The sequence below is a fragment of the Psammomys obesus genome, unplaced genomic scaffold, assembly GCF_907164565.1.
Source record: "Psammomys obesus unplaced genomic scaffold, mPsaObe1.curated_primary_1811, whole genome shotgun sequence".
NCBI classification, from domain to species: Eukaryota; Metazoa; Chordata; class Mammalia; order Rodentia; family Muridae; genus Psammomys; species Psammomys obesus.
Window position 1 is genome coordinate 18,346,298 of NW_026585504.1, and position 27,624 is coordinate 18,373,921.

The following is a 27,624-nucleotide window of genomic DNA, read 5'->3' on the forward strand; positions in this document are numbered from 1 at the left end:
CATAAAAAAAATTCCCAAGAAATAATCACTGAGCCACAGGCAAAATTAACTCTCACCTAGATGATGTACCAGTTAGAATTTTCAACAGATAATTTGTTTTTCAGAAAGGTTCCTAAATCACAATGACGGCTATACCAAAATCATTACCATTTTGTCCCTGAGTCTCTCTCCACGGATAAAAAAGTCCGCACAGCCATTCTCTTCCTGATGAGGGGCTCTGAAAACGGTGACGCTGCTCAGTCCGCTCCCCCCGAGGGGCAGCCATCCACCACTTGAGTCATCTCTGGTCATCACCACAGCTCGCACTCGCGCATAACTGAAACAGACGAAAAGATCAGGAATTAGCTCTTCCGCAGACAAGAAGCCAAAGGCCACGTTAATTACTATGTAGTCACACTGGTGTGTGTATTACTTTCTTCCTAACAATCCATGGGGGGAAACACGCAAACTAAACGTTAGTCTTTATTTTGAAGGTTCCGCTCTCAACAAGACTATAGGTCTCCTATTTCAATTCATCGTTTTGGTAGACAGAGTGTATCTGGATCATCCTGCCCATGTGACCATGGATTCCACAGAGAACATGTCACTTTTCCTATGCATTCATTTGCTACAACATTACAACAAGGACAGATTATTGCTTTATTTATTATTTCTAAGTTCCCAACTGTTCTGGAATATATTATAAACAAAACGTTGCAACAAACATGCTTGGAAGCCTATTTTTTAAATTTTTCTTCTATCAATGGGGAGCATACACCATTTTTTATAAATAACAGAGGGATAAATGTCCTGTTTATTTATCAATCAAACATATCTGTGGAAACTTTTTGTGTTGTCAATCTACTCTTGAAGGTGGCCAGTTCCATTCCATAATGCTCTCCCCAAATTAACAATGATTCTTTGCATAAAATTGAGAACAATTACTAAATGCATTAAGTGTCCTATATAGCTGACATGTAAGCCTTCATTTCTGAAACTTTACCAATTATTAATAAATTCTTTTTAAGTCTGCATAATAAGTCATGCAGACTTTGAAGAGTATACTGGATACAACTTAGACATATGGTTAATTAAGAGTATCAGCTAAGTTCTACACAACAATTCTGTGCTCAAGATACCTCTGCATGCTCTAAGCTGCTTCTTGTCATTCATATGGTACTGCACTTGTCCAAAGCTTTTCCCTGCATTTGTTGATGTTTCCATTGTTATTTTAATTTTTTAAAATTATAAAATATAATTTCCCCTTCCCTTTAATCCCTTCAATTCCTACCATGTAAACCTTTATTATTTCTTTAATTGAGCTAAATTCATGCACAGTAGTATAGATCCATTTTAAATACACAGACACTACTGAAGTCTACAGATATGCATATATATGCAACTTGTTACAGGTGTTTGTGTCCCTCCAAAATGTGTTGCTGTCTAAACCCAAAGTTGGAGTATTTGGGTCATGAAGGCAAAGCCCGCATGATTGGGGTGAGCAGCCTCAGAGAACAAACTCTAAAAAGCTACTTCTTTTCTTCTCCCATGTAATGACAGAGCTAAAAAGGGGTCAGTCACCTATGGCCTGAAAGTGGACCCTCAACAGATAGCTTAATCTTGAAGTTCTCATCTTTCAAAAGTATAAGGAAGAAATGTTTGTTGATGACAATATATCCCACTTATACTTTGTCTTCTTAATAGGAGCCCAAATGGACTAAAACATATAGAACCACCATGGAAATTAAGATAGTCCATTTTTGTCACACCAGAGATTCCCACTTTGTCTTCTGTCTGATTTTATTTATAACATGCAGACAGTTTAGACCATGTTAAGTCTTCATTAAATTAAAGTAAGAAGTATTATCATTATACTTTTTTTTACTTTCTTATACTAAGAGGAACTTAGATCATTACAGTTTGGAAGCTATAATCAAGCCCTTATACAGATGTTTTCAAAATTTATTTCCTGTTTTTGAGAGGGTCTCATATTACCCACGCTGGCCTAGAATTCACTATGTAGCTGACAAGGACCTATACAAGTCTTTTAATAACGATTCTTCCATTTCTCTTAATTACCTAGAACATGCAATTATTTTTTTTTTATTTTGAACATGCAATTATTAAGTCACAAGGCAGCTGCATGTTAACCATGTAAGAAGTTAACTGTTTTCCAAAGTAGTTGTAATTATACTTCATCAAAAATGGTAACTTCATGGATTCCATATCCTACTAACGTTTGCTGTTTTCAGTATTTTACTGTTACTGGTTAGTATGTACTGTTAAATAAACAGCTGGAAAAAGAAGGTACCAAGCATGGTGGCACAACACTGACTCATACAGAACTGTAACCGGCTTGCATTAGTTTCATTTTCGTTTCTGAAATATTGCTGTTGTTTTGCTTCCCTATAAGTGTAGTAAGGTTGTGGTTTACTCAAGATACTAAAGGGGGCAAAGAGAAGATGACTAAACTGTTTAGATAGCACACACTGCTCTTATAGGATTCACATTCAATTCCCACTAGCTACCACCTGTTGGAGTTAGAGAGATATTCATGAGTAAAGATGCCATCAAGTGTATGACCTGAGTTTCATCCTCAACACCCATGTGGTAGAGATGAAAACAGACTCACCTAAGGTTTCCTGTGACCTCCACCCCAATGCCACAGCACAAAACCTCCCCACCAAAAGATATACAATTAACTGTTTTAAATCTTTTTTTAAAAATGATGCTGTAAGTTTACTTAACAGCAAAGAGATAGTATCCTAGTGATAGGACTTGAATATTATATAGAATTTTGCTCTTTAGACCAGAAATTCTTAGTCTCCCATTTTTATAACTTGGAATGTACTATGAATTCCCAAAACTGTTTCTCTGTATTTTGGGGGGATTTCCCCCCCCCCAAATTATGTGTATGTGCACATCAAGGGGTGTGTGTGTGCATGGACGCATCTGCAGAGACCAGAAGAGGAGATCATCCCCTGGAGTTGCTGCAAGCCACCTTATATAGGTAGTTGGGTCCTTTGAAACAGTAAGAGCTCCAAGTCACTGAGTCATCTCTTTAGCCTCACTGTCCCCCCCCCAACCCCAAACGTATACATATACGTGTATTGAAACATAAAGCTCTTTAACGGTATATGTATTTTTTTTTTTTTTAACGGAGATAGCATGCAACTTTAACCACAACATTTTCAATTAATATAAGAATCATGGCTACACAAAACAGAATTTCTTACACTGCTCTGGCTTCTCTCAGGTCTAGTTCCTAAGTATTTAACCACATGTCTGTAGTTTATGCTTTGCCTGACTGTCCTTAACATTTGTAAAATAAATTCTTTTCCTAATTTTTCTCTCCTCTGCCTCTGACTCTATCCTCTTCTATAATATATCAACTAACATACATCTTGATGTGAGCTTACTAAAAGGTTTATTTAAATTTCTGGCTTCCCAGCAACAATACAACAAATTCTACTGCCTTAAAGACACTAGAGCTGTGGTAATCTGTTCTAGCAGCAACAGGAAATGAATACAAAGGCATGAGAGAAAACCTTGAAGATATGAAATTATCTATACACAGGAGAGGGAAAACTACCATTTTCCAACAGCAAAAGATAATTAACTGTCCCTCTTCCCCACAAATTGAAAACTCCTAGAATCCTATGAGGTGTGTCCAGTACAAGAATTAGTTGTCCGTCCCTTCTACCCCACCCATGTGTGCTTACAGATAAAATATTTTGTTTTGTTTTTGAACAGTATTTGTTATGGTCATTTCAGACCCACACTTAACATTCAAACATTAAGGCAGACATTAAGGAAACTACCACATTACAACTCACTCATCTAGTCATTTAACTAGTGAGCACTATTTATATGCCATGCACATACACACAACAGGAAAACTTCACATCTCTCAGGTAGACATAACAAACAGATCACTAACATTCCCTTTATGGGGGGGGGGGGGATTACGAAGGGAAGACAGGATCTCACTATAAAGCCCAGGTTTGTCTTGGGACCTTCTGCCTAAATTTCTGGGTGCTGGGATTATAGGCTAGCACCACCACATTTGGCTTAACAGTCAATAATTAAGCCTTGTATACTAGGCATTAAGCCTTGTATACTAGGCTCAAGATTATTACTCATTACTGAGATAAAAGAATGAAAAATGCAGTAAGCATGGGAGGAGATTAATTTGTGTTTGCTGTACTAATCCTGAGGGTGGTTATTTTCCCACTTGAGTAAGAAAATTAAGGACGGAGTTGCAAAGTTTTAAGTCCAAATTACTCTTCTATATTAAGAAGTTTAAAAGTAAAAGAAACACTTCCCAGGTAGTAACCATCAACCAAAGGACCACATGGTATTCCGCCCAATACTAAGCAGGGCCTCCTGCCTTTCAAAGTCTATAGTAATGAAGTTCCAGGCTAGGAGGGACTCTTCTGTTGTTTTGCCCTAAGCATTCATAGCTAAACTGCCTTCTAAGTATGTGTATTTATATGCACAGACTAATGCAGCTCTTGGTTTGGTCAGGGTGATTTTGAAGCAGGGACCCATAACCGCTGAGAATAGGTGACTGGTGAATATTCACCCCAAATGGTGAATGTACGCCCTGCCCACTGAAGCCCAGGAAGCCTGGCTGAAGACAGCTGGAAGGACTGTGGGACCTGAAGGATGGGGAGAAATGTGGTAGGGGCCTGTTTTATGCACAACAAGCAGCAAGCAGTGACTTTCTTCTCAGGTAAAGGGAATCAATCTGGGTGGGGAAGGGAAGGGAGGAAAGGAAAAAGAGAGGGAGGAGAGGAGACTGAGTGTAGGAAGAAGCCAGCAAGAATAAGAGGGTGAAGATAGCGGGTAGTGGAGAGTAGATGAATGTAATCATAGTGCATTGCAAACAGGCATGATACTGTTAATTTTCTCAAAAAGTAGAATGAGTAGCATATACTAGAGCCAATTCAAATAACATAGGATGTTTATATGCATGTATCTATATGTCCGTTATGTCTGTGTGTTCTAGTATGGTTTCTGTTGTTATAAAACACTAACCAAAAAGGAAGTTGGGGTAGGAAAGGGTTTTATCTGGTTTATACATTATAGGTTATAATCTGTCATCAAGGGAAGTCAAGACAAAAGCTCAAGGCAGGAACATGAAGGCAGGAGTAAAGCAGATACCATGGAAGAAAGCTGCTGCTTATACAATCCAGGACTATCCACCCAGGCCTGGTACCTACCCATTGGGAGCTTGGCTTCCCTACCTCACAGATGAATCAAGAAAATGCCCCAAAGCCATGTCCACAGGCCAGTTTTATGGGGCAACTGAGAAACTTTCTTCCCAAGTAACTCTAGTTTATTCTCCATTTTTCTTCTATCTGGAATTATACTGAGGTCCTTGATACAGCTGAAGTTGAGTTTTGTATAGGAGGACAATATGGATCTATTTACATTCTTCACACACAGCCATCCAGTTTGACCAATACTATTTGTTGAAGATGCTTTCCCCCATCCCCCCAAAGTGTATTTCTGGCTTCTTTGTTGACCAACAGAATTGAAAAGTAGACCCAGGCGCCTGATTTTTTTTTTTAACTGTTTCTACATTCTAATTTTTAAAACTGCATTTTTCAATAAAAATGTCTGAAGTTTTAAAGTAATGCCACCAGTTAAAAGTGCTAACCTTAGGCTCTCCCTATCTCATTTTCCTGTCCTGAAACATAGGATGATGCTTGTTATCACAGCACTGTGAGAAAGAAGTGAAGACATGATGTGAAATGCTTAGCAGTGGTCTGACTCATATGCAGGCGGCTAATTAGCATATCCTGGAAATGTCTCATTTTGTACTTACTATGGGTTTGTAGAAGAAACCCAGGAGGCAGTGCCCGTCTCAAAATTTTGAGTAAAGATTAATAACCGTAAGATCAATAATCACTTTTCTAAGTCTGCCACAAATTGTGTACAGAATGGAAACACATGTAGCCATGTCAGACATCTGGAAAATCCTCAAGAGGAGATTTTTTTTTTAATCTGAGGGATGAATAGAGGTGTTGAATTACCTTCTTATAATGGACCATTCAAAGTCTGACTGACAATACCATCAACTTGGCAGAGTACTTAAAAACTGTGACAGCCGGCATATGACGCCCATCATCTCGAATCCGAAGAACACAGCAGAATGACTGTGATCTCAAGGCTATGTGGGCTATAATAATGAAATCCTGTCTGCGAGGGTACATAACAAAACCACGAGAGGTAGCGGAATCCACAGAGCACTTGCCGTGAAAGCGTGCAGACTTAGGCCTCACGCTTAGCGGCCACGTAAGAAGCCGGGCACAGGGGTGGACCTGTAATCCTAGCACTGTGCAGGTTAGTACAGGGGGGTCCCTGCAGCTCGCTGCCCAGCTGGGTCAGTGGGCTTCAGACTTGAGAAGAGACCTTGTCTCTCTAAACAAGGTGGAGAGTAACTAAGGAAGACAGGTGACACTTATCTCCTGCCTACACACTTAGAATTCTCAAGACCCTGGGTTGATCCAGCATGGAGGGATGAGAGAGGAAGGGAGAGTGAGGTAAAGAGAAGCCAACATTAATACTAGAATTCACGGTAACGTAAAAATATCATAGGACATTAAAAGGAGATAATTTTGACCATATTATATATTCCTACATAGAAAAACAGCATAAACAATAGAGCGGTAATAAAGAGTAAGCAGCAAACTGATGGGAGCAAAATCCGTGCGGGCGGTAATGCGCTCTCTCTCTCTCTCTCTCTCTCTCTCTCTCTCTCTCACACACACACACACACACACACACACACACACGGAGCTTTCTACTGTTGCTATTGATATTAAAATAAAAACTGTCAAATGAGTAGTTTAAAACACAAATTTAAACGGCTCTGCGACTTGAAAGTTCATGATTTAACTGGGCAAAAACCAAGGTATTAGCAATGCAGCTTTCCTTTCAAGAGGCTCCAGGAGAGAAACAGCTCCTAGAAGCCATTAACATTCTTCAGTTTACAGTCCCTTCTCCCCTCAAGACAATGAGTACTACTTTTCCATGAATCTTCCTGAAATCACTTCTCTCTAAGCACAGTGCTACAGTTGGGAAATTTTGCCACTTTTAGAAACCTATGGGATTAGACTGGGCTCATTTAAGTAATCCAAGACAAGCTCTCCACATCAATGCTAACTTCACTCACATTTTCAAGGTTGTTAACATAAGTATGACTTTCAGGGTTTACAGTAAGAGCCTTTTAGGGGCAGAGGAGAAATGGAGAACACATTATTTATTCTCTTTGCCTCAATAAACACATGCAAACAAACAAACAAAAAGGCATTCCTTTTAAAAATCAATAAACACATGCAAACAAACAAACAAAAAGGCATTCCTTTTAAAAATCCCAACTCTCTATACATGTATGAAATCTTCAAGGAACAAACTTAATTTAAAACAAAAAAAAGACAAGAGAAAGGAATTCCAAATATCAGCAAACATGGGAGGAAGTAAACCCAAAGGAAAAAAGTTTATGAATAACAGCCACAGACCATAAATCTTAGTTATAATAAAAAGGATGCAAATTAGAGATGATCAAATGCCAACATATTTGCCAGCTCAGAGGACAGTGAGAATATGGAAATATAAATTAGTACAGTAGGTTTTAAGATAATTTATAAATATCCATCAAAATTTAAAATATGAACATTCTTTAACTGGGCAAATTCAATTGTTCCTTTTACTCCATGATATCTAAACCTACTACTCCCTACATAACGCATATACCCTCTTGTCAACCTGGAAGAACTGACAACTCTGTTCCCACCCATTTACTACTTACAATGTCCCCCATCTTATAACTTGCTCCAATGTAGCCTGGTATTACAGTCCTTCCCACACTTCTTTCTAGAACACCCAACACGTGGTCTTTCTAAAGGTGCTGGGCTTATCTCAGGAGACACAGTAGCTGTTCTGTGGACACTAAATGGGCAGCTCAAGCAAGGTCCTCCCTGAAGAAATAAATGCTGGTATTCTCCTGTGGGATATGTAAAAGGGATATGACATCTTAGGGATATGACATCTCCTAAGAGGAGTCAGGAGGAGATAAGCAGAAGAAGGAATATTCTGTAAATGTTTCCATCAAGTAGGGTATGAATTCAAGACTTGGATAATGGACACATGGCTAGCCTGCTTAGTAACACTTAAAGCAAAAAAAGCAGGTGCTACTCCATTTTTCTAACTTAGGTTAATATAGCTATCTGAGAAATTCTTTATTGCCAGCTACAAAGAATGCACGTAAGTCTATTCTCCTTTCTGTCGTCACTAGTCAAAAATGTATTGCCCAGTCATTATTGTATATGTTACCAGAGACCTTGATGACAACTGTGGGTTTATAGGTAGGATGATGTAGCATTTCCCTGACTACATGGGGCAGTAGCAACCAGCAGCATTTGCTGATAGATCACCATTTAGGGATCATCCTGAGAAGGGAAGCCCTTTTACTCTCAGAAGATGGCTTTTACTCTGGAAGATGGCTTTTGCTAAGATATCAGCAAAACTTGTTAGATTTAATTTCTAGGGTTTTGGAAAACACTGTGAGCCTCTCTAAAGTTCATGTTAACTTCATTTTGCAAAGATGAAAAGCACTTACTTTTCCAAATTCACGTAGGGGCAAATATATGCATTCTGAGAGTCCACAGAACATGTTAGCATTTAATACAGATGGGTGGAATGAGCTGTAAGCTGCCAGCCTTAAGGGCAACAAATTGGGGATACAAGAAAGATAGGAACTCAGTGGCAGGGACCCAGATTCATCAAAAGACTAAAAAGAAGGAAACAAAGTATGTTCACACAGGGTATTAAAAACCACCATTTGGGTGTTCTAAACATGGTCAACACCTGAATGTCTCAGAGCAACCTCGAGGCATTCAATGAATTCCTAAATACCTAAAGATAAGAGTAACGAAAACAGATAAAGAAGACATAAAAAGTGGCTAATGTTTGGTGTGTGGGCACAAGGTCACTTAAACAGCCAGATAAGAATGCAGTCAGAATTTAGCACTCTTTAGTGGTGTTCACATAGTTACATAATGCTCCTAACATTTCATCCACAGAAGGCAGTTTAGAAACTTCCTCTTAAGAGGCCACACTAACCTGGAAATAGAAATTGTGAGACTGTGGGCCCTTTGAAATTTTAAACACTCCTTCCGCCTAAAGGCAGTTCGTCAGTTTTGATGACTGCTCTGTAATTACATGAAAGTGAAAAGATACAATACTGGAAATTTATTTTAAAATGTAAGGGGAGGACTAGAGAGATGTCTGAGCAGTTAAGAGCACTAGCTGTTCTTCCAGAGGACCAGAGTCTGATTCCCAGCAATCACATAACAGCCCACAACCCTCTATAAATCCACTCTCAGGGAATCTGATGCCCTTTTCTGGCTTCTGCCGCGCTGTACATGCAGTGCAGACACACACTAAAATGAATATATATATATACATATATATACATACATCTTTAAATGGAAGCAGACATTACAGAGAAAGAAGGCACTGCAATGCTCTTTTTAAGAAACTGATACACTCATAAATAAATAAATATTCTTGCCTTTGTATTTTCTCCTGTAGAATGCTCTTTTCTCCTATATGAAAACACACAGAATCTTGCTGTGTCTTGGCTTAAGGCTATGAAGGCTTCTCTTGTTTATGAACTCTAGGCGTTTCACATCTATAGCTTACTATTTTTTAAAATTCCTCTGATACCATCTATCTACTTAATGGTTTTCAGCTAAACAATCAAAAACCATCAACCTGAACTGAAGTCTTCACAAAAAATAACAAAAAGGTGCTTTTTATCAGTCTGTCTGTCTATGAGTCCCTGTAAGTAGATGCATAAATAGGTAAAAGCTGAGCTCTACAGAGGAACCAAAATATCTGTTTATAATCCCACAGACAGCTTCTGCAAGTCATGACAAGGGAAGAACGGAACGATGGCTTCCCACCAAGCGTAAGTCATGCAGTCCTCCTAGTCCCATGCTGTTCACCAACAGACAAAATATAACCCAATAACACAGCTGACAACCCATACAGCCAGAATTAAAATCCACTCAAAGTCATTTCCACAAAGAATGAATTTGCTTAACTCTTTTAATTGCTATCTGGGACAAAACAGTCACTAGATAAACAAGTACTTCCTTACAAATGTACCTCATTAGGTACTTCCTCACTGTTGTTCGCTTTGCTAATATCAGTTTCCAGAATATGGACATTGCCTGATTATACACAGTATCAATGTTAATATCCTGTCCATGTATGATATATAAACATCAGTAAAAACAACTAGTCAGTTCTCACATAGATGATTTTTTTTTTTTTTTTTTTGCTTTAATAGTCATTGATATTTATTGCTGTGTTTTTTGTGTATGTCTATGTGAGAGTTTCTGTACCTCTGTGCTTGCCTGGAGAGGAGAGGACAGCCTGCTGGGAACAGTTCTCTCCTTCCACCAAGAATGGCAGTAAGTGTTCTTACCCAAGGAGACATCTTGTAGGGTCCCCTTTTTTCTCATGGTGACTTATAAAATCATTGCTGCTTTTAACAAGTAAGACATTCTTTAGAAACAAACCATAAAAAGTGGCCCTGAAAGCTGACTGTGTGGATGCCAACACTTGCGTGCTGTGGCTGATCTGGAGCTACTATCTACTCAAACGTTAAGTGCTTGCTCCCCAAGATCCTTAACTGCTTTACAAGCAAATTCTCACGTGTCCAAAATGTTAACCTGGCCTCCCAAATTATCCCTGACTGGCTAATAGAGTTGCCTACTGCCAACACTGGGCAGAAGTGGCCAGAGGAGCCAAGGTTCATGGTCCTTTGGGTTGCAGAAGGACCAGGAGGGAGAGAGAAAGAAGAAAGGGCAGCAGGTAGCCATGGGTTAGCCTGAATAGAAGCCCATGGAGGAGAGCAGCTGCTCTGAGGACTGGCATGGTGGAGAGAAGCAGCCCAAACGGAAGACATGTGCACGGATTTATGGGAGTTTTGTCTGGGAAGCAGACAAGATAGCTTAGAAGGTTATTTATTTACATAATAGCAGGTTAAGGAATAACTGCCACCTTAAAATTATAGGAACCAGTACTAAATATTAATAATGTTTTTACACTTAATCAAGAATTCAAGGTCAGCTTTTGCTACCTAGCCAAGTCACAGCATAAGCTACACATAATCTTGCTTCAAAAAACAAGTCAGTGGAACAGGCAAAAATAAGAGCAAGAAAAGGAAATTGTGATAGAATACTCTGAAATAACAGCAAATATGTGTCTCGGGTTTACAAGTAGAGGGAGAGCAAGCTAGAGTTTTCACCAATTTGACCAGCTGAGAACTAGCACAGGATAGGTTTTGAGAATGGAAAGCCAGGGCACACACTTCCCTGAATCAAAGCTTTGAAAGACTTAAGTCTGGTGGCTGATCGGTTTTAAAGAAAAGAGATCCTTCGGGTAGTGCAATGCAATCTCTTCCGGAAGCATTCCTGAGTAGACTACAATAATGAAGTTCTTCTTACAGTGAGAAGTCCTTAAATTAACTCTTCTCTTTTCCCATACCTAATTTCACAAATAAGTGTTCCTAAGACAAAGGAAGAGATTCAAACATGTCTCAGTAGTTCAGTGGTACAATATGTGCTTATCAAGCTGGCAGCCCTGGGTCTCTCTGCCCAGCACACACACAGGAAAGAAAGCACAAAGCTCTGAACTGCCTCTCAAGGTCCAATCAAGAAAATGTATTTACACTTACACATAATCTAGCAAAGCACAAAAAAAAAAAACCCATTTTATCTCATTCTTCAGTTTCAGGCTACTGGATTCCTTTGGTGAAATTACAGAGGACTCTCTTGCACTCACATATATATAGTACATACGTATAGTACACAAACACACAACTATACATGTGCAGACACAGTATACAAATGCCAGTGAGAAATTTCACACATTCTTTGCAATTCAGGTTCTCAAGTGTAGCAAAAAGGCTTCAACGCAAAGGGACTTGTTCTTAAAATAAACTGAACTTCATTTGGCTCTAAGCCAGGTGTGGTGAATCATGCCTGTAATCCCAGCACCTGGGGAGGCAGAGGCAGAGGCAGAGAGATCTCTATTAGCTCGAGGCCAGCCTGGTCTACAAAGTGAGTCCAGGAAAGACAAGGCTGCACAGAGAAACCCTGTCTTAAAAATCACCAATAGACAGACGGGCAGACAGACGGATGAATAGATTTGGCTCTAGATAAGGGTTCTTCACTGATCACCACCTCTTCGGTTAAGTTCATAAGATCCTTAAGAGTACCAATAAAGTTTCTCTTCTTATTGTTCAAAAATCCCAGAACTGAGTTCCACTGTCTATGTAGGTTGTCTATCTTAAGTTTATCTGCTAATTCCTGAACCGAACACATGGTCAGTTAATGAAAAGACCTGAGAGTGAAAAGGAGATGAAACCCAAAGAGAAGGAGGAGGTCACTATAGTCTGTGTGCCCGACAGACTAAAACTATAAATGGACACTGTGGCAACATGATGCAAGATATAAAATACATATACACTATCCAAGCATGAGCTCGAAGATTCTAAATAACCAGAAAAATGAGCTCAACTGAGGACTTTACTGGTAGATGGCCTTATATATAAAAAAATGAAATTATTCTAGGCATCTATGCTTGGGAATATGATTAAAATCTAAGAATAATTACACTAAAAAATAGAATCAAGAATGCTTGGAATAACCAGAAAGCAAAGATAGAAAGGCAGTTAGGAAGATGCTATTTGAATCCTGATACTATTTTAATACTGAAACTTGGGAATACAGCAGTGTCTTTACAGGCAGAGCTACATGGTAAAATTCTAGATCTATTCCTTTCAACAAAACTCAGGCAGAATAAGCATTAAGAAACAAAGGGTGAGACAAAAACTAGAGGAATCAGATAATCTCGAAGACTATAAACCTGTAAGGACTGAGCTCAGCGGGCACAGAGAGGCTGCTAACCTAGGATAAGCATCTGGCATGGAATTACGGCTTGGACTGCCACTGTCTCCCAATGGCCATGCACTATAGGGCTTGGTCACCAGCCTGGGTGTTCTAAGAAATGATACAAACCCTCTCCTATCCTATTCTCTTCCTCCCGGAGGTGAGCAGTTTTGTTCCATGACATGGCCCTCTTACTTCAGGCCCAAAGCAACAAAGCCAAGCAGCGAAAGAAGAGTATCCAAAGATAATAACAGACAGCCTGAGTGGCGTCCATATAACATGTGCCTATCCATATAACATGCTTGTTTTGTCAACGGGGCAATCAAATTCACTGGCTTTTTAAACGTAACTTTTGGGGTTTGTTTGTGTGTTTTTGTTTTGAAGGCTTGTTTGATAAAGTGCTGTAACACACATAAGAAGACCTGAATTTGGATCCCCGGCAATCTCCGAAGTGGCTGGCCACAGCAGTGTGCACCTGTGATCCCAGCACTGGGGAAGCAAAAATAGGGGATCACAGCGGCCTGGGGGGGGGGGGGGGGCAGCCAATCTAGTTCAATTACAGTGAGCTCCTAGTTCTGGAAGAGACTGTGTCTCCAACTTTAAAATGAAACCGATCACTGGATACTAATTTCTAGCCTCTCCACACATGTAGGCAAAGATGCACACACGTAAGACAATACATTCAGTATCAAACACCCAAGATAATAATACACAGCCCCATCACAGTACTCACAATACAACTAACTTAATAATATAGGGAGGATAATGTTTATAAATCACCATCAAATTTCTGAGGTGCTTAACTCTGATGGAATTGTTCTACGTATTTAATCTAGGATCTAGACAAACCTTAAAAACAAAACAAACAAACAAACAAACAAAAAATAATGTTTAAAAATCAGAAGCTGAGCCCGGTGTGGTAGCACACACCTTTGATCCCAGCACTTGAGAGGCAGAGGCAGGTGGATCTCTGTGAGTTCAAGGTCAGCCTTGAGATCCAGGACAGGAAGGACTACACACAGAGAAACCCTGTCTTGGGGGGAAAAAATCAGAAGTCTGTGAAAAAGATTGTAAGTTAGGCTAACTGTAAGTTGAGAGAAATACTCCTTTTAAAATTAAAAGTGATAGGAGTTATGAAGATATTTAATATAGGCGGGTAATTTAAAATGTAATTAAAGTCAAGACAATGTTATCACTTAAAATTCAGAGGTGAGTAATACTATGTTAAATACTATGTTAAAATTTCAATTCAGATGCAATAGTAAACTGGCACAATAAATATGAAACATTCATTTCTTCAGTAATAGGGAATAGTGAATCAGGTTATAAAATTCAGATTCTGGTATCCTTTTTATTAATCCAAATCATTTTCCTGTCCTCTTTCTAAAAAGAACCGGCGGCCATGAATAAACGTTTGGATTTTCTCGGTGGCTCCCCTTTCGCAGGTGTTCACATGAGCAAGGAGAGCAGCTTTGAGCTGGACAACATATTTCAGTGCTGGAGGCAGTACTTCTCTACAGCTGCTGCCTTACAGGAATGGAGGCTCGGCGTTGGGGAGGTGTCAATCTATTTGGAGAAGTTGGACATCTTTTGCTTCTGTGAAAGCTCCAGGTTTTTCAAACGCTGGCTCGCTTAAATGTGAACCGGTTGCACTCCAATTTCCAGTTTATCTTCGGGTAACTAGTAATGATTCTTTAGCACAGTAGAAATATACCCATGTTTCAGCCATTTTCTCTTTTGCATGAACCTGGCTATAGGTTTGTTTTTGAGCCCAGGTCAGATACTGTCGCCCAAGCTGGTCTGGAACTCACTGCATAGGCAGGCTGCCTCAAAACACAGCAACCCGACTCAGCCTCCCAAATGCCAAGATTACAGGCACGAGACATCATATCCAGTTCAGTTTTAAACTATATAAACCTAGCACACTCCAGAATCTATAGGCAATATAAACAAGAAACTTACCACTCTAGCCTAATGACTCAACTAAAATTGATTCCAATGATTTATGTTTTCATTTCAGTGTTGAGTATGTAACTTTTCAACTTTAAATGGAAACATACAGGCCTCAGCAACCTCATTAAGAGGGTCTGCCAATGCTCCCTCCCTCACTATATATATTTCAACTACACAGCTTCTATTCCTTAGACAGCTTTCTTCTAACCAGGGTCTCCACTTGATTATCCTGCAATTAATTCTTCAGTACGACTTCTCCTCCAAAGTAACACTGACATCTCCTTGCCATGCTAATACTTATGACTGAAAGAATCTAATTTATTAATATTAATAGTTCTGTCCATCTCCTACTAACATGGTCAATGATCCATGGAAAGCGGTTCTTTCCACTGTATCTCACAGTATTATTTGAGATAGTAGATTTCAATATGCATTCACTGAAAAAAAAACTATGAAAAGCCCCAACTTTCATATCGGTTTATTAACATGTCATATCAGATCTATGAAGACAGTAAAACATCTTATGGAAGTTTAGTCCTAAGCAAAGAGAAAATTTTAGTATCCAGTATTCATAATACAGTGCTGCAGTATTAACTCAACCTTCATTCCTAAGACAGCAGCTGAAGTGGAGTATTCCTTTTCTAGGTTAACTTTGTTCTGTGGCAGGAAAACCTAAGATTCCAGAAGGACATCTAATGATACAGAGAGGTACAAGCAGGCACATTCTTATAAGAAAAGCAAGTCATTCAATATGGACATTTCTCAGTGTGTGTCATCTCCGATCTTAGAGACTCAAGTCTTCCCAGGAACTAGGTGCTCTGTATCTCAAAGGAGCCAAAGGAAGAGTAGAAGAACATTAACAAGAAGGGGGCAGGGACTTTCCTGAGAAATGACTATGTTAGACAAAGAGCACGTGAAAAATTTTCAGGTGAGAAAACAATGCTATAAGACACAGACAGACTAGCTCACACAAGATTACCTTTAACTAAGAAAAATACTTTTCAAGCAGGGAAATGTAAAATCTACACCTAAAGAGAGCTGTTGCCTGGCAGATTAAAGTAAAAAGTGGGGAAGGAGCCAAGTGAACAAAATACTGCTGAGATATAGTTAGGATAATAACCAAAAAACTTAGTCAGAAAATCAAATGGCAGAAAGGCTACTCTGTGTGCCAATGTGCTTCTGAAGCTCGGGTCTCTATGCTGTACTTACATGCAATTTCAATTGACACTGCAGGAAATGTTGTCAGATGCTCTAAGCAAAGAATTAATGGTCTAACCATCTACATGCTACCCTTCACCTGGCGAGGCCTGTTTTAGGACAGCACTAGAGTTATTTACTGTACATCACTGTTATTTTCTCCTGTTCCTCTCACATCAATGTTTTTACGGTAGGGACCTCTGCAAGGTACAAACAGATACTTTCTTAGAAGGCTGGCAAATAGGGATGCTTCATTCCAGCAGCTGTTTTGGGAACAGAGACTGAGTTAGTATTACGGCACTGTGCTGATCAGTTTGTAAGCTCATAAAACCTCTTCAAACTAAGAGTGTCTGGTAGTGAATACTACACAGAAAGATTTAATTTTAATAGGGGAATGCTTTTCTTGAGTTTTTACTGTATATGCTACATATATAGTTTTAAAAAAAGGCACAGGAGGAAGAGCCGTAGACACCAGTCTATCAGTAAGCAGGAGCAGAATAAAGATGTAGTATTTAAAATACTGTGGTCCAGATGAAACAGGTTCCTCAACGTACAGTTCATAATATACATGTATAACAGTAATCTGATGTGTTTATATGTCATAAATCTCAGCCAGGCGTTTGAATACATTTCTCATGCCAACAGCCAATGATAATAGGCTTTAAGACAAAACAGCAAAAATAGATGAAGTGAAAACTGCAGGAATGTAGTCTAGAAAATACATAAATGTACTCAAAGTATTTTGTGTAAGATGACAATAAGACATATCAGATCTGTGGGAAACAACATGGCTATTCAATAAATAGTGTTAAGTAAAGAGTACACTTTCTGGTGAAAGAGAGCCTGATTTAAAATAATATAATTATTATTAGACATTGTCACAACTCAGGAGTTGGAAGCCGACGGATCAGCTGAAGGCTAGCACCAGCTACAGAGTGGGTTTGAGGCCAACCTGAGATATACAAGACTGTCTCAAAAGGAGAAACAAAATATTAAGAGGACAAACACGGAAAAGGCAATCTACAAGATGAATGTCATAGATGTTCGACCTTACTACGGCGTTCTCACCTACTGAACTAGTTAAGCATAATGATCGCATTCGCACAACGCATTCCTCTACACAGCTTACGGGAATTCGAATGCCTTCGCTGTGTTTACAGTACAGTTCGGCACAACCCCCTCCCCCCAAATTTAAAAGCTGTACAGACATACACCCCTTAGAGACAGAAATTTTACATCTAGAAATTAACTCCAGAAAAATCAGAGATACATTCAAGAAAATATGCACAAAGTTATGATGAGTACAGTTTAATAAAGAAGAGAAGGAACTTACTAGAGGCTTGTTAGCAAGAGACTGAAAGTAAATCTTTTGTAACTAAGTCTTATTACATAGCAAACTGTACACAAGCTGCCACAGTACATACAAGGAAGTAGACTTCGAAACAGCAGGAAACAGTATGATCTCAGTTTCAGGTAATTTCTACAAGTGTTTTTTGCTCCTAAGGAAGAGTCACAACATGTCATCGTGGTCAAAAGACACAGGTTACCTTCATTTTCTTCTTTTACAACAGTAAAAACAATGAAACAAAATAATCTGAGCTCTAACAATATTAAACTGTCCATTCAGCACTGGAGACTTCAGTAGCCTATGATGCCTGAGAAACTGAGTTCAAGACATGTTTAATTGTGACTATTATTCCACGGACAGGGCTGCACCTTGTGTAAGAGACTGAGCAAAAATTTAAATCCCTGCCTTCCTGGTTCTGCTCTGTGCTTTAAATTAGATGTACCTAGAAAGGAGGCTTCTTTTAAGTGAAAGTAATCGTTGACTAGGGTGGACAGTCTCTATTACTTGCAATTTTACTGGTGTAAGCATAAGTTCATAGCACCTACAGAAAAGAAATTCAATTCCATAATCACTACCCAACCATAAAAAACTCAAAACATGTGACTGTACTCCACAACTGCATTTACCTCCGCATCTGCCCTGAACTTCTCATTCACAGTTGCCCTGAACTTTTCATTAACCCCTGAATGTTCAGCTACCCAAAGATTCATGGAATAAACTAGATGCTACAAGAAGCTTTGTAACTAGGATCAATTCTAGCTTCAAGTCAGCCTCATGATTCCCATACGAAGCAGCAAGAAAAATGTGGTTTAGGAGCAAAAAACATTTAAATCTATCAACTTTTCACTTCTAAGTCTTAATGAGTCAAAGATTACTTTAAAGACATACAGAACACGTTTTTCCACAGCTACTCATCAATAGACACAGATAACGAATCCCATCTGTTTTCAAGACCCACAAACTCAAACATTCTATTATTGCTTATCCAGTTAGGTCCACAGCTTTTATTTCAAACAAAACCAGAATGAACCAAAGATCCTAATCATGGTTTCTACATCTGAATAAAAAATTTAATTCCTTAGTTGTATTTACTATATTTACCATTAGTGTAGATTACATTGTGGAACATTATGAACGCAGCAATGTTGATGCCCACCAGACTGACAATTCAGAAAATGTCACGTTGAGTTTTTAAATAAGTCTGCATAAGAAGATTATGCAGACAGAAAAAAATTGCAGTGAGGATTGAACCCAGGGCCTTTGTATGCTAAGCACAGGCTCTCTTTCTCCAGCCACTGAGTTATTCAAAGAACTGCTTCTTTCTGCCTTACCAATGAATAAAATGCTTGTTGCACGAGCCTGCAAACAAGAGGAATGAGTGTGGATTGCAGGCACCCATGTAAATGCTAGGCGATGTCAGGGGCACATCGGCAATCACAACATATCAGAGGTGTTGACAGAATCCCTGAAACAAACTGGCTAGGCTGACTTCACAAGCTGGGTTGAGAGAGAGAGCGAGAGAGAGCGAGAGAGAGCGAGAGAGAGAAATCAAGGAAGACACAGGACACTTCAATTTCCAGGGCACATGCAAACAAATGGAGGGAGGGAGAGAGGAAGGAAGGAAGGGAAGAGAGGGAAGAAGGGAGGGAGGGAGGGAAGGAGGGAGGGAGGGAGAGTGGGAGGAGAGAGGGAGCAGAACCTGCAATTCTGTGGCACAAAGCAAATGTGCATACTGCTTTCTTTGACAAAAACAACTAATGAAGGTCAATAATTTCTTCATTTATCAATCTCAAGCTGTAGAGTATTTCTCTAAAACTAAACATTGCTTCATTTTTATACAAACATACTACAATGAAAATAAAAACCTGAGGAAACAGAGCAGTGTATTGGTATAGAGGGTTAAAAGCAGGGACCCTGGTGGGCAGCAGTGGCACACACTTTTAATCCCAGCACCTGAAAGAGACAGGTGGATCTCTGTGGGTTTGAGGCTAGCCTGGTCTACAGAACAAATGTGAGGACAGCCAGTACGAGGGACTTCAGAAGATCTAGACCAACTTGACACAAAACACAGCACTTGATTTTATTTAAAAAAAAAAAAAATCAGTCTATCTATCTTCTCTCTCCCTTGGAAACTATGATTATTTCCAATTTCCCAAGACAAACTACTCTACCATCAGACAAACTGCATTAAGAACTTTTTGTTCATCCTACTTTTACTCTCAGGAACAGAGTGAGATTTATTCTTACCATGTGGGAAAAAAAGCCATGAGGTTCCTATTATTTGGAGCTAGTTCACCGACCAAGTTTTCTCAAAGTCTCACTTGACCAGTTCCCTACAATTTGTCTTCATCTATTCTATTTTCTGAATACCACTGCTGAATTAGATTCATCACAACAGTTGCGTGTGTCTCAAGAAAGAGTAACCAATAACATTTGAGACAAAGATGGTAGGTGGTAAGGCAGGCACACTTGCAAAACAATTCACCACACTCTCTTTGGGACATCACCGTGTTTGTGACTTTTACACTTCCTAAATTAAAGTTAATATAGCTTGTTAGAAGGCCATGGCCAGTGCTTTCCAAAACAATAATTTATCCTTGCAGGGATTATAGGTTCAGATCCATAGATGAATGTAAATCTACTTCAAATAGGTTTTTGTTGTTTGCTTCTTTCACCAGACAAGGCCCCGTCAGAAAAAATTCCAAGGTGATCCAGAAAGAAACTGGCATAGCTCCACCCTTTTAAGTGGCCTGGAGGTGAATTTTACTCCTCAGACTACTATATTCTCTGCCGGGGGATTTACTCATCATAGACCTTTGAATATGTGATGCATGAAGGAGACATAACCTCAAAATAGTGCCATAACAAGTCTGTCCTATAGGAGCACACAGGAGTATCTCAAAGCTGAGACTGTGCCGTCTGTTCAGTCTCAGCAGTATCCTGGCTGCCAGAATGAGCTTTCCCCACTCCTTTACCTCCTGATAGAGCTTCATCACCAGAGGAACCACTGTTTCTGTTACAAACTCACAATCCAAATGCATCCTTCACTTGTAAGACACTGATTTAGCACTGGGTTATTTGAAATCATTTGATTTTGCCAATAATTGTTGAATTATGCAAGAAAATAGTTTGCAGGCTCACACACAGACTCACTAATCTGGGGAACGCAATGCTAAACACCAATCTTAAATAACCCCAGGTGGAAATCATGCAGTCTTACCACTTCCACATCTCTGGAAAAGATATTTGACAGCCCAACTCCACTGTAATCACTACCACAAAAACAGTAAGAGATTTAGATAAAAAAGCTGGGACAAAGATGGTAAAAGTAACTCGCTGTACAAGGATATAGGTGCACTTTTGTCTTAAAAAAAATCTATAAAACACGAAAACATTTCACCTAATGCTTGAATGTTCAACTTTTCGCTGAGATCCTGCCAGGCTACTGGGAGCATCTAAACAGTGCTATTAAAAAAAAGTTTTTATCATGGACCTATGGCAGGGATTAGCAGAGATCCTGACTAAAAGCTATATACCTTTAAGAAAAGGTGGCATCTTTTCCAGAACTGACTACTGGAATCTATGATCCATCTCTAAAAACAAGGAGATGATAATTTCCCCCAAATAAATTATTTTCCGGTATAGACATTAGGGTCATGATGGGTGATATATTCATGAGAACAGAAGGCAGAAAATGGCTAGGCAGTTTAGGGCAAAAGACCCCTAAAGAAAAGTGACCAGTTTTTTATGGGGGGAGAGGAGGAAGAAACAGAGGTGACATTTTTCAGTGGGGACAATACTGAATTGACAGCAATGAAGACAAACTTTCCACCTAGGCAGTCACAATACAACCATAATAGTTTGAGCTAAGTATCTTACAACCCCAGGCTTTAGTACTGTCATTTATTCAAATAAGGTCCTTGAAATGGTTAGTTTTTTTAATCAACCTGACACTAGTTAGGGTCATCTGGAGAGAAGGAATCTAAATTGAGAAAATGACCCCATAGGACTAGCCTGCAGGGAAATCTGCAGGATAGCTTGTTGACTGACGACTGATTTGTGAGAGCCCAGGTCATTGTGTGTGAGGTCAACTCTTGGTATAGGGTTCTGGGTGCTAAAATAAAGCAAGATGAGCAAGCCATTTAAGCAACACTCCTCCATGACCTCTATGTAGGTTCCTGCTCTGACTTCCTTTAATGATGGACTGTGAAACGGAAGTGTTACCAAAATAAACCATTTTCCCCCAAGTTGCTTATGGTCATGGCGTTTCATTACAGCAACAGAAACCCTAACTATGACAGTCCTATTAAATAAAAATCTTTTCTCAGTCCAAATTTCTTCCTGTCTGTGAAGCAAAGACCTGTAAGTTACCCTCCACTGTTCCTATGCATGCTTAACATGTGTTGCTTAGAGGTTATTCTACAATACGAACCTGTTAGCATTTACCTGCCATGAATTACTGCCACCTGTAATAATTTCAACAGGCAGCTAACATTTTAGTACTTGCTATGTGCACACACATGCTGTGTGACTGGTTCCTTTGGGCTGTACCTGATTATTCCAGTTTTGGGTCATTAACAGCCATGACCACCTTCTGCAAGACCTCAGGAGACTAGGCTTATCAACATTCACTAAGACAGTGAAAAACAATAGACGTTGTATACATTCGCATGCTAATCTAACTGTGAGCAAGATTCCCTGAGTCTTCAGACCTGTTTTCATTATTACTAGCAATTACGCTTAACCACACAGCTGTACTTTCCCCCACTTCATACAGGTTATCATTTTAAAATTTACTATCAAGTACTTTTCTGATTTACCACAAGAATACATTTCCTTCTTTTAAAATAGAAGCTCAAATGAAAACTTTATGCATACTTTTTGTGTGCACAGACAGACCTCAAAGTATCACAGCAACTATGTTCAGAATTGTTCAGCAAGCAAGAGCAGCCTACTGCTAAAAAAAAGTAACTAAAAACAGTCTTTTTGTAGGTGCTGACCAGAAGGATACCTTATAAAAATAAAGTCATTATGAGATATTATTTAATGATAAACAACACTGTTCTATGAATCAAGTAAAAGCTGAGAAAGGGTAAAATCAAAAGTGCAAGCCAACATTCAACCTGAGATAGTTAGAACCAGTATTTTTCAGTAGATAGTGTAAAAATAGATTTAAATGCACCTTCATTTATTGAACTGCCCTATCCTTGACAAATCACTGATATCTATGTCCTAAAGCAGAGTACTGACTAGAGGGAGAGTTAAACAACAAACATAAAATGCTTACAAACATTTAGAAAGGTTATAACGCCTATGAAAGGACAAGACGCTCAATGGAGGCACAGGTAAATGCAAGAATGAAAGGAAATCTAGTCTTGTGTGATTCTGTGTCACAGTGTCTACGTTTGCATATCACATTTACACATTACACGCAGATCCTAAGCCACCTAAGTGCACAGAAGACGAAATAATCACAATCATACCACCCACCTGTGCTTAATTAATTTAAGCACACGCTTAAGAGGAAAATAGTGTAGTAAACAAAACATTCTCAGCAGTGTCTCCAATATGTACATGCATAGTCCACACAGCTTTACTCATAGCAGGTATGTAAATATTTTTAGAACTGCAATGTCTATTTTCTGCTTTAAAAGGCTTTATTATTAGCAAATAAATTTTAATATGTTTTAACTATACTGTGTCCAGGAACGGCAAAATGCAAAATCATAGTAAATGTGAAGCTGAAAGTGGTGGTATACATCTTTAACCTCAGCACTCAGGAGGCAGAGACAAGCAGAGCTCTCTGAGTTTGAGACCAGCCTAATCTACACAGTGAGTTCCAGGACAGACAGGGCTTTAAAGAGACTCTGTTTCCAAAAGAAAAAATAGTAAAGTAGGTGAATGTAAGGAAGGAAACTCTTACTACAACTTTATCTGGGTGTTATTGAGTAATAATTACCTTCATTTCGGGTTTTTCTCAGTCTGCAGTGTAAGCTAAATACTACTATGGACTTCATTCCAAAGCTAATGAGCACAGCTGGGAAGTTTTTAAAAACAAATCTCCAATGAAAAGAACCAGTGCTCCTTAGAGAAATGATGACTCCAAAGCTAGGACAAGCAAAGTATGCAGTGAGCCTGCTAAGTCTGTGATACCAGGAAGCAAATACTCAAAAAATGAATACTTGTCCAAGGGACAAAGAAAACCAGCATGTTGGTGCTTCCCAGTGGCCAAGTCCAGGGAAACTGAGCACTAAAGTGCTGACATTGGGAGAGAAGCCATATTAATATAAAACATATCAACATGAGGAGAGCCCTTCTACCACATACCAAATTTTTAAAAGTGAGAGAAACCGTGGTTATAGAAAAATCATTTGGTAAACATCCCAGTAATTGTTGTAGATAAGAATTATCAACAAATGGGGAAAATGAGGAATATACGCCAGAAAACAGTATTTTCCAGGCCTCAGAAATCTCCCACAGCAGCTGCTTATTACAAAAAGAACTTATCAGTGAAGAAACATGGCAAACATCATAGCCAAATGCTCAGTTCATCTCACCAACCTCCTGAATGAATGTACTACCACCACTCTGGAACACGGTACTGTTGCCAAAAAAGGTGCATCTTGAATTTAGGCACAGTCTGCAAATACCTGCCCAGCACTCTTCGGGCAAAGTGTCAAGATCATAAAAAAAAAAAATTAAAGAGCTATTTCACATTACAGGAGACTAAGCATATATGACAGCTTATTGCAACATACAATCATGGACTACATCCTGAATTAGGTCAAGTGGTGAAAGTTGAATAGTATTAGGAGATGCTGGCACCGCCGACAGACAATATTTTCTGTGTAACTGTTATATTTGGCTATGCAAGATACTAACATTTTAGGATACTGAGAATGTCATGTGTGTTTTTTTGTAAATTAATCCCTACTTTTTATAATATGTTTATAATATGTTTATAATATGTTTCAAAAGAGATCTTATTACCCTAACTTCACAGAATTACTTTGAGATTCTGGCAAAAAGTGTTGGCAGCTCCCGTCACCTGTCTTGGATTCTGATGCTGCAAGAAGCAGACACTTGCTCTTTCTAGTCACCCAAATACACCTTCAAGTCTATAGGAGGAACCTGAACTGTAGAATTCTGGGCCTAAACCAAGAGCACCAAAGAGTATTTGGAGCTCTACTCTGAAGAGGGGAAAAAAAAAAAAAAATTTAAGAATTAGCTTTGTCATTGAATATTTATAAAGACTAAAGTACAAAACTTTTATGAAACAAAACATGAGTAGTTATAATTACCAACAGTTCCCTTCTATAAGACAAGTATCAGCCCTTGAGAATATGTGAGTTGCCATAGGAGTAATGACAGGACAGAATATCTGCCTCATTTCTTCACTTTTTCCCAGAAAGTCTTCAGTTTTCAAAATAACTGAATGAGGAGGAGATTAGAGGAGTCTGCTACTCTAACTCTGTTCTTCACCTCAAATAGCCCTTTTCCTTCCTACCAGAAAATGCGGCTTTTGGACATGACTTTTAGAGCAGCACATCTCATGCGCGTTCATTAAATGCTGGCCCAATTGGGCCAATTGCCATGTATTAACAATTGTTAAATTACTCAATTCTAAGGAGCACCAGGTAGTATGTAAATATATGTAATACTGAAGACATCACTCATACAAAATTTCATCCACAACATGTAAATTTAAAGATAAAAAAAAATGGTGCCTCCACAGTACTCATTTGCTCTTTTGTAAGAGACACTAAACCTTTAAAAAAAAAGTTATCCTGCCATGTGAACTTCAAGATATATCAGTCAGCAAAGACTGTAGCTACATAAATGGTAAGACTTCAGAACTGTAAAGGTGAGTGCACATAAAAAAAATGTATCTTATAAATGATTTTTTCCCACATTTTGGGGGGAGAATCATAGTGCTCCTCACAGTTAAAACCTTATCTCCAAGGCCAGCATTACAAAGAACTAGCAATTATTTCTAATAATTGAAGAGAATTCTTGAATGACCCAGGTTCTATTCCTCTTTATCCCTAGTGCTTACTATGTTAACACCTGACAGCATGCCTCACAGAGGTTAGTTCTTTTCCTTCCTCTGGGATTTCATAAACGCCCAACAAATGCTTGAGTATTCGCTCATTCAGTGTCAACGCTAACGGCTGTGCCAATCCTAGAAGCAGTGCACAACGTGGGAGATGAACAATATTTGGCTAATAAATGCCACAGCATTCTCATTTCCATCTGGTTGCTACTACCAGCCTGCCATTCCAATGCCGTGAATGATTAAGCTCTCTCGATCTACTGCACTGAAACATTTAGTGACCTCTAAGACATGGAAAAGTTACATGATGGCTTTTAATTAAAGGATATTTCCTTAGTGAAACAGGCATAACTTTTTTTACATGACCTGAACACTTTAATGTTACTGACATCTAAATTATCACACACAGCATAGGGATTATCATTTATTACTCGGTCCTAGCATTTTGGCATCCAGCAATAGTTAATTCTAACACCAGCATTTGAAATAATTACTTAAAAAAAAAAAACAAATAAGCAAGAATCTGGTGCTGAAGAGATAGCTCAGTGATTCAGAGCACTTGCTGTTCTTGGAGAAGACTGGTGTTTGGTCACCAGCAAACATGTCAACAGGCAGCTAACAATCACCTGTTACAGAGCTCCAGGAGAATCCAACACATTCTTCTGGCCTCAGTGGGCACCCATACACAGGCATACAAATAAAGATGGAATCAAATTAGAGAGATAGAGAACAAACAACAATAAAACACAATCTACAATTATCAACTGAGCACCTAGATGATCATACAGATGACTGGCTTCATCAAGAACCACCTCAAGAGAACAAGAATGTTAAAGAAATAGCCCAGCTACAGGTGTATGCAGAATGCTTATTTTAAGATTAGTACATTTCAGGTTGGGCTTTGAAATTTTTTTAACTAATATAGAACAATGCATGTGTGTGAATCACTATAGGTTTTTAATTTACCTAAATGTTAAGTGCATAAAAGTAATTTACTACAAATAGAATTATATAATAATTCTTACTCAACAGTCTTACTCAACTGTTTCACATTTTTACAATTAAAAAAAAGGCAAAGCTGAAGGCTGGAAAGAGGGCTCAGCACTTAAGAGCACTGGCTGCTCTTCCAGAGGTTTTGAGTTCAATTCCCAGCACCACATGGTGGCTCCCAACCATCTGTAATGGTTGTGCATGAAAACAGAGCACTTGTATACATAAAATAAATCTTATTTAAAAAAAAAAGGAAAGTAAAACAAATAAGATTATCTTGAATTAACAATGTAATGAATAGAATAAGTAAACTTACAAAGAAATTATCAAAAACACCTTACTCATTCTATCACGGAGGAAACAAATTCTAAAAATGCATTTTCAAAAGAAGACTGTGCATCAGACAATGCTTAAGAATATAAAAACAGAATGCACAGCCAGCACTCACTATCACGAACACATACAGGCCAGGAGAGGAACAGAAGCAGGTGAAAAGACAAAGAGATTAGAAAATATAAATATCAAAAATTTGGAGAAAGGAAAAATATCACAGGAAGGAAGCCAGAGTGCACTATCATTTACCAGGCTTCAGTTTCCTCATCTGTATGATTTAACCACACCTATACCATAGGGTTCTTGTATTAAATGACTTCGTTGATTACACAAATTAATTCACTAACTCAATTCAGTACCTGGTACATGTAGAAGTACCCAAGGACATGTTATCAGAATTCATTATTCGATATTCAAGATACCAGTTAAGACTACAGCAATGTTCAATTTGGGAACCACTTTCTTAAATTAACGAGTGGAAGTATAAACTGGAGCCATGGGCAGGCACACTTTGTTTCTGTTGTTTGTTTGTTTGTTTGTTTGTTTGTTTTGGGGGGGAGACAGCCTCATAGACTTCAAAATTTACACTCCATCTTAATAACCTAACTATGTTCCTACATATATCCCAAGAGAACACTTAGCACGTATGTGCCAGGAGCACATACGAGCACAAGAACATTCATGACAGCAAACATTTGCAAACAACATAAATAACCCCAGGAAGGAAAATATAGTGTGGTAGCAAAAGGAGTGGCACAGAGCAGCACCACTCAGTTCTACAGTGCCTAAATATACGG

The 27,624-nt window shown here is 38.8% G+C and overlaps 1 protein-coding gene across 1 annotated transcript in view; it reads right to left on the bottom strand.

The window, feature by feature from the left end:
- Spred1 (sprouty related EVH1 domain containing 1) overlaps positions 1-27,624 on the bottom strand; it is a 74,510-nt gene that overhangs the window by 36,638 nt on the left and 10,248 nt on the right. The window contains exon 2 of the mRNA XM_055598803.1: positions 148-316. Within this exon, the coding sequence (XP_055454778.1) occupies positions 148-316 (169 nt within the window). The remainder of the gene's footprint in view (positions 1-147; positions 317-27,624) is intronic.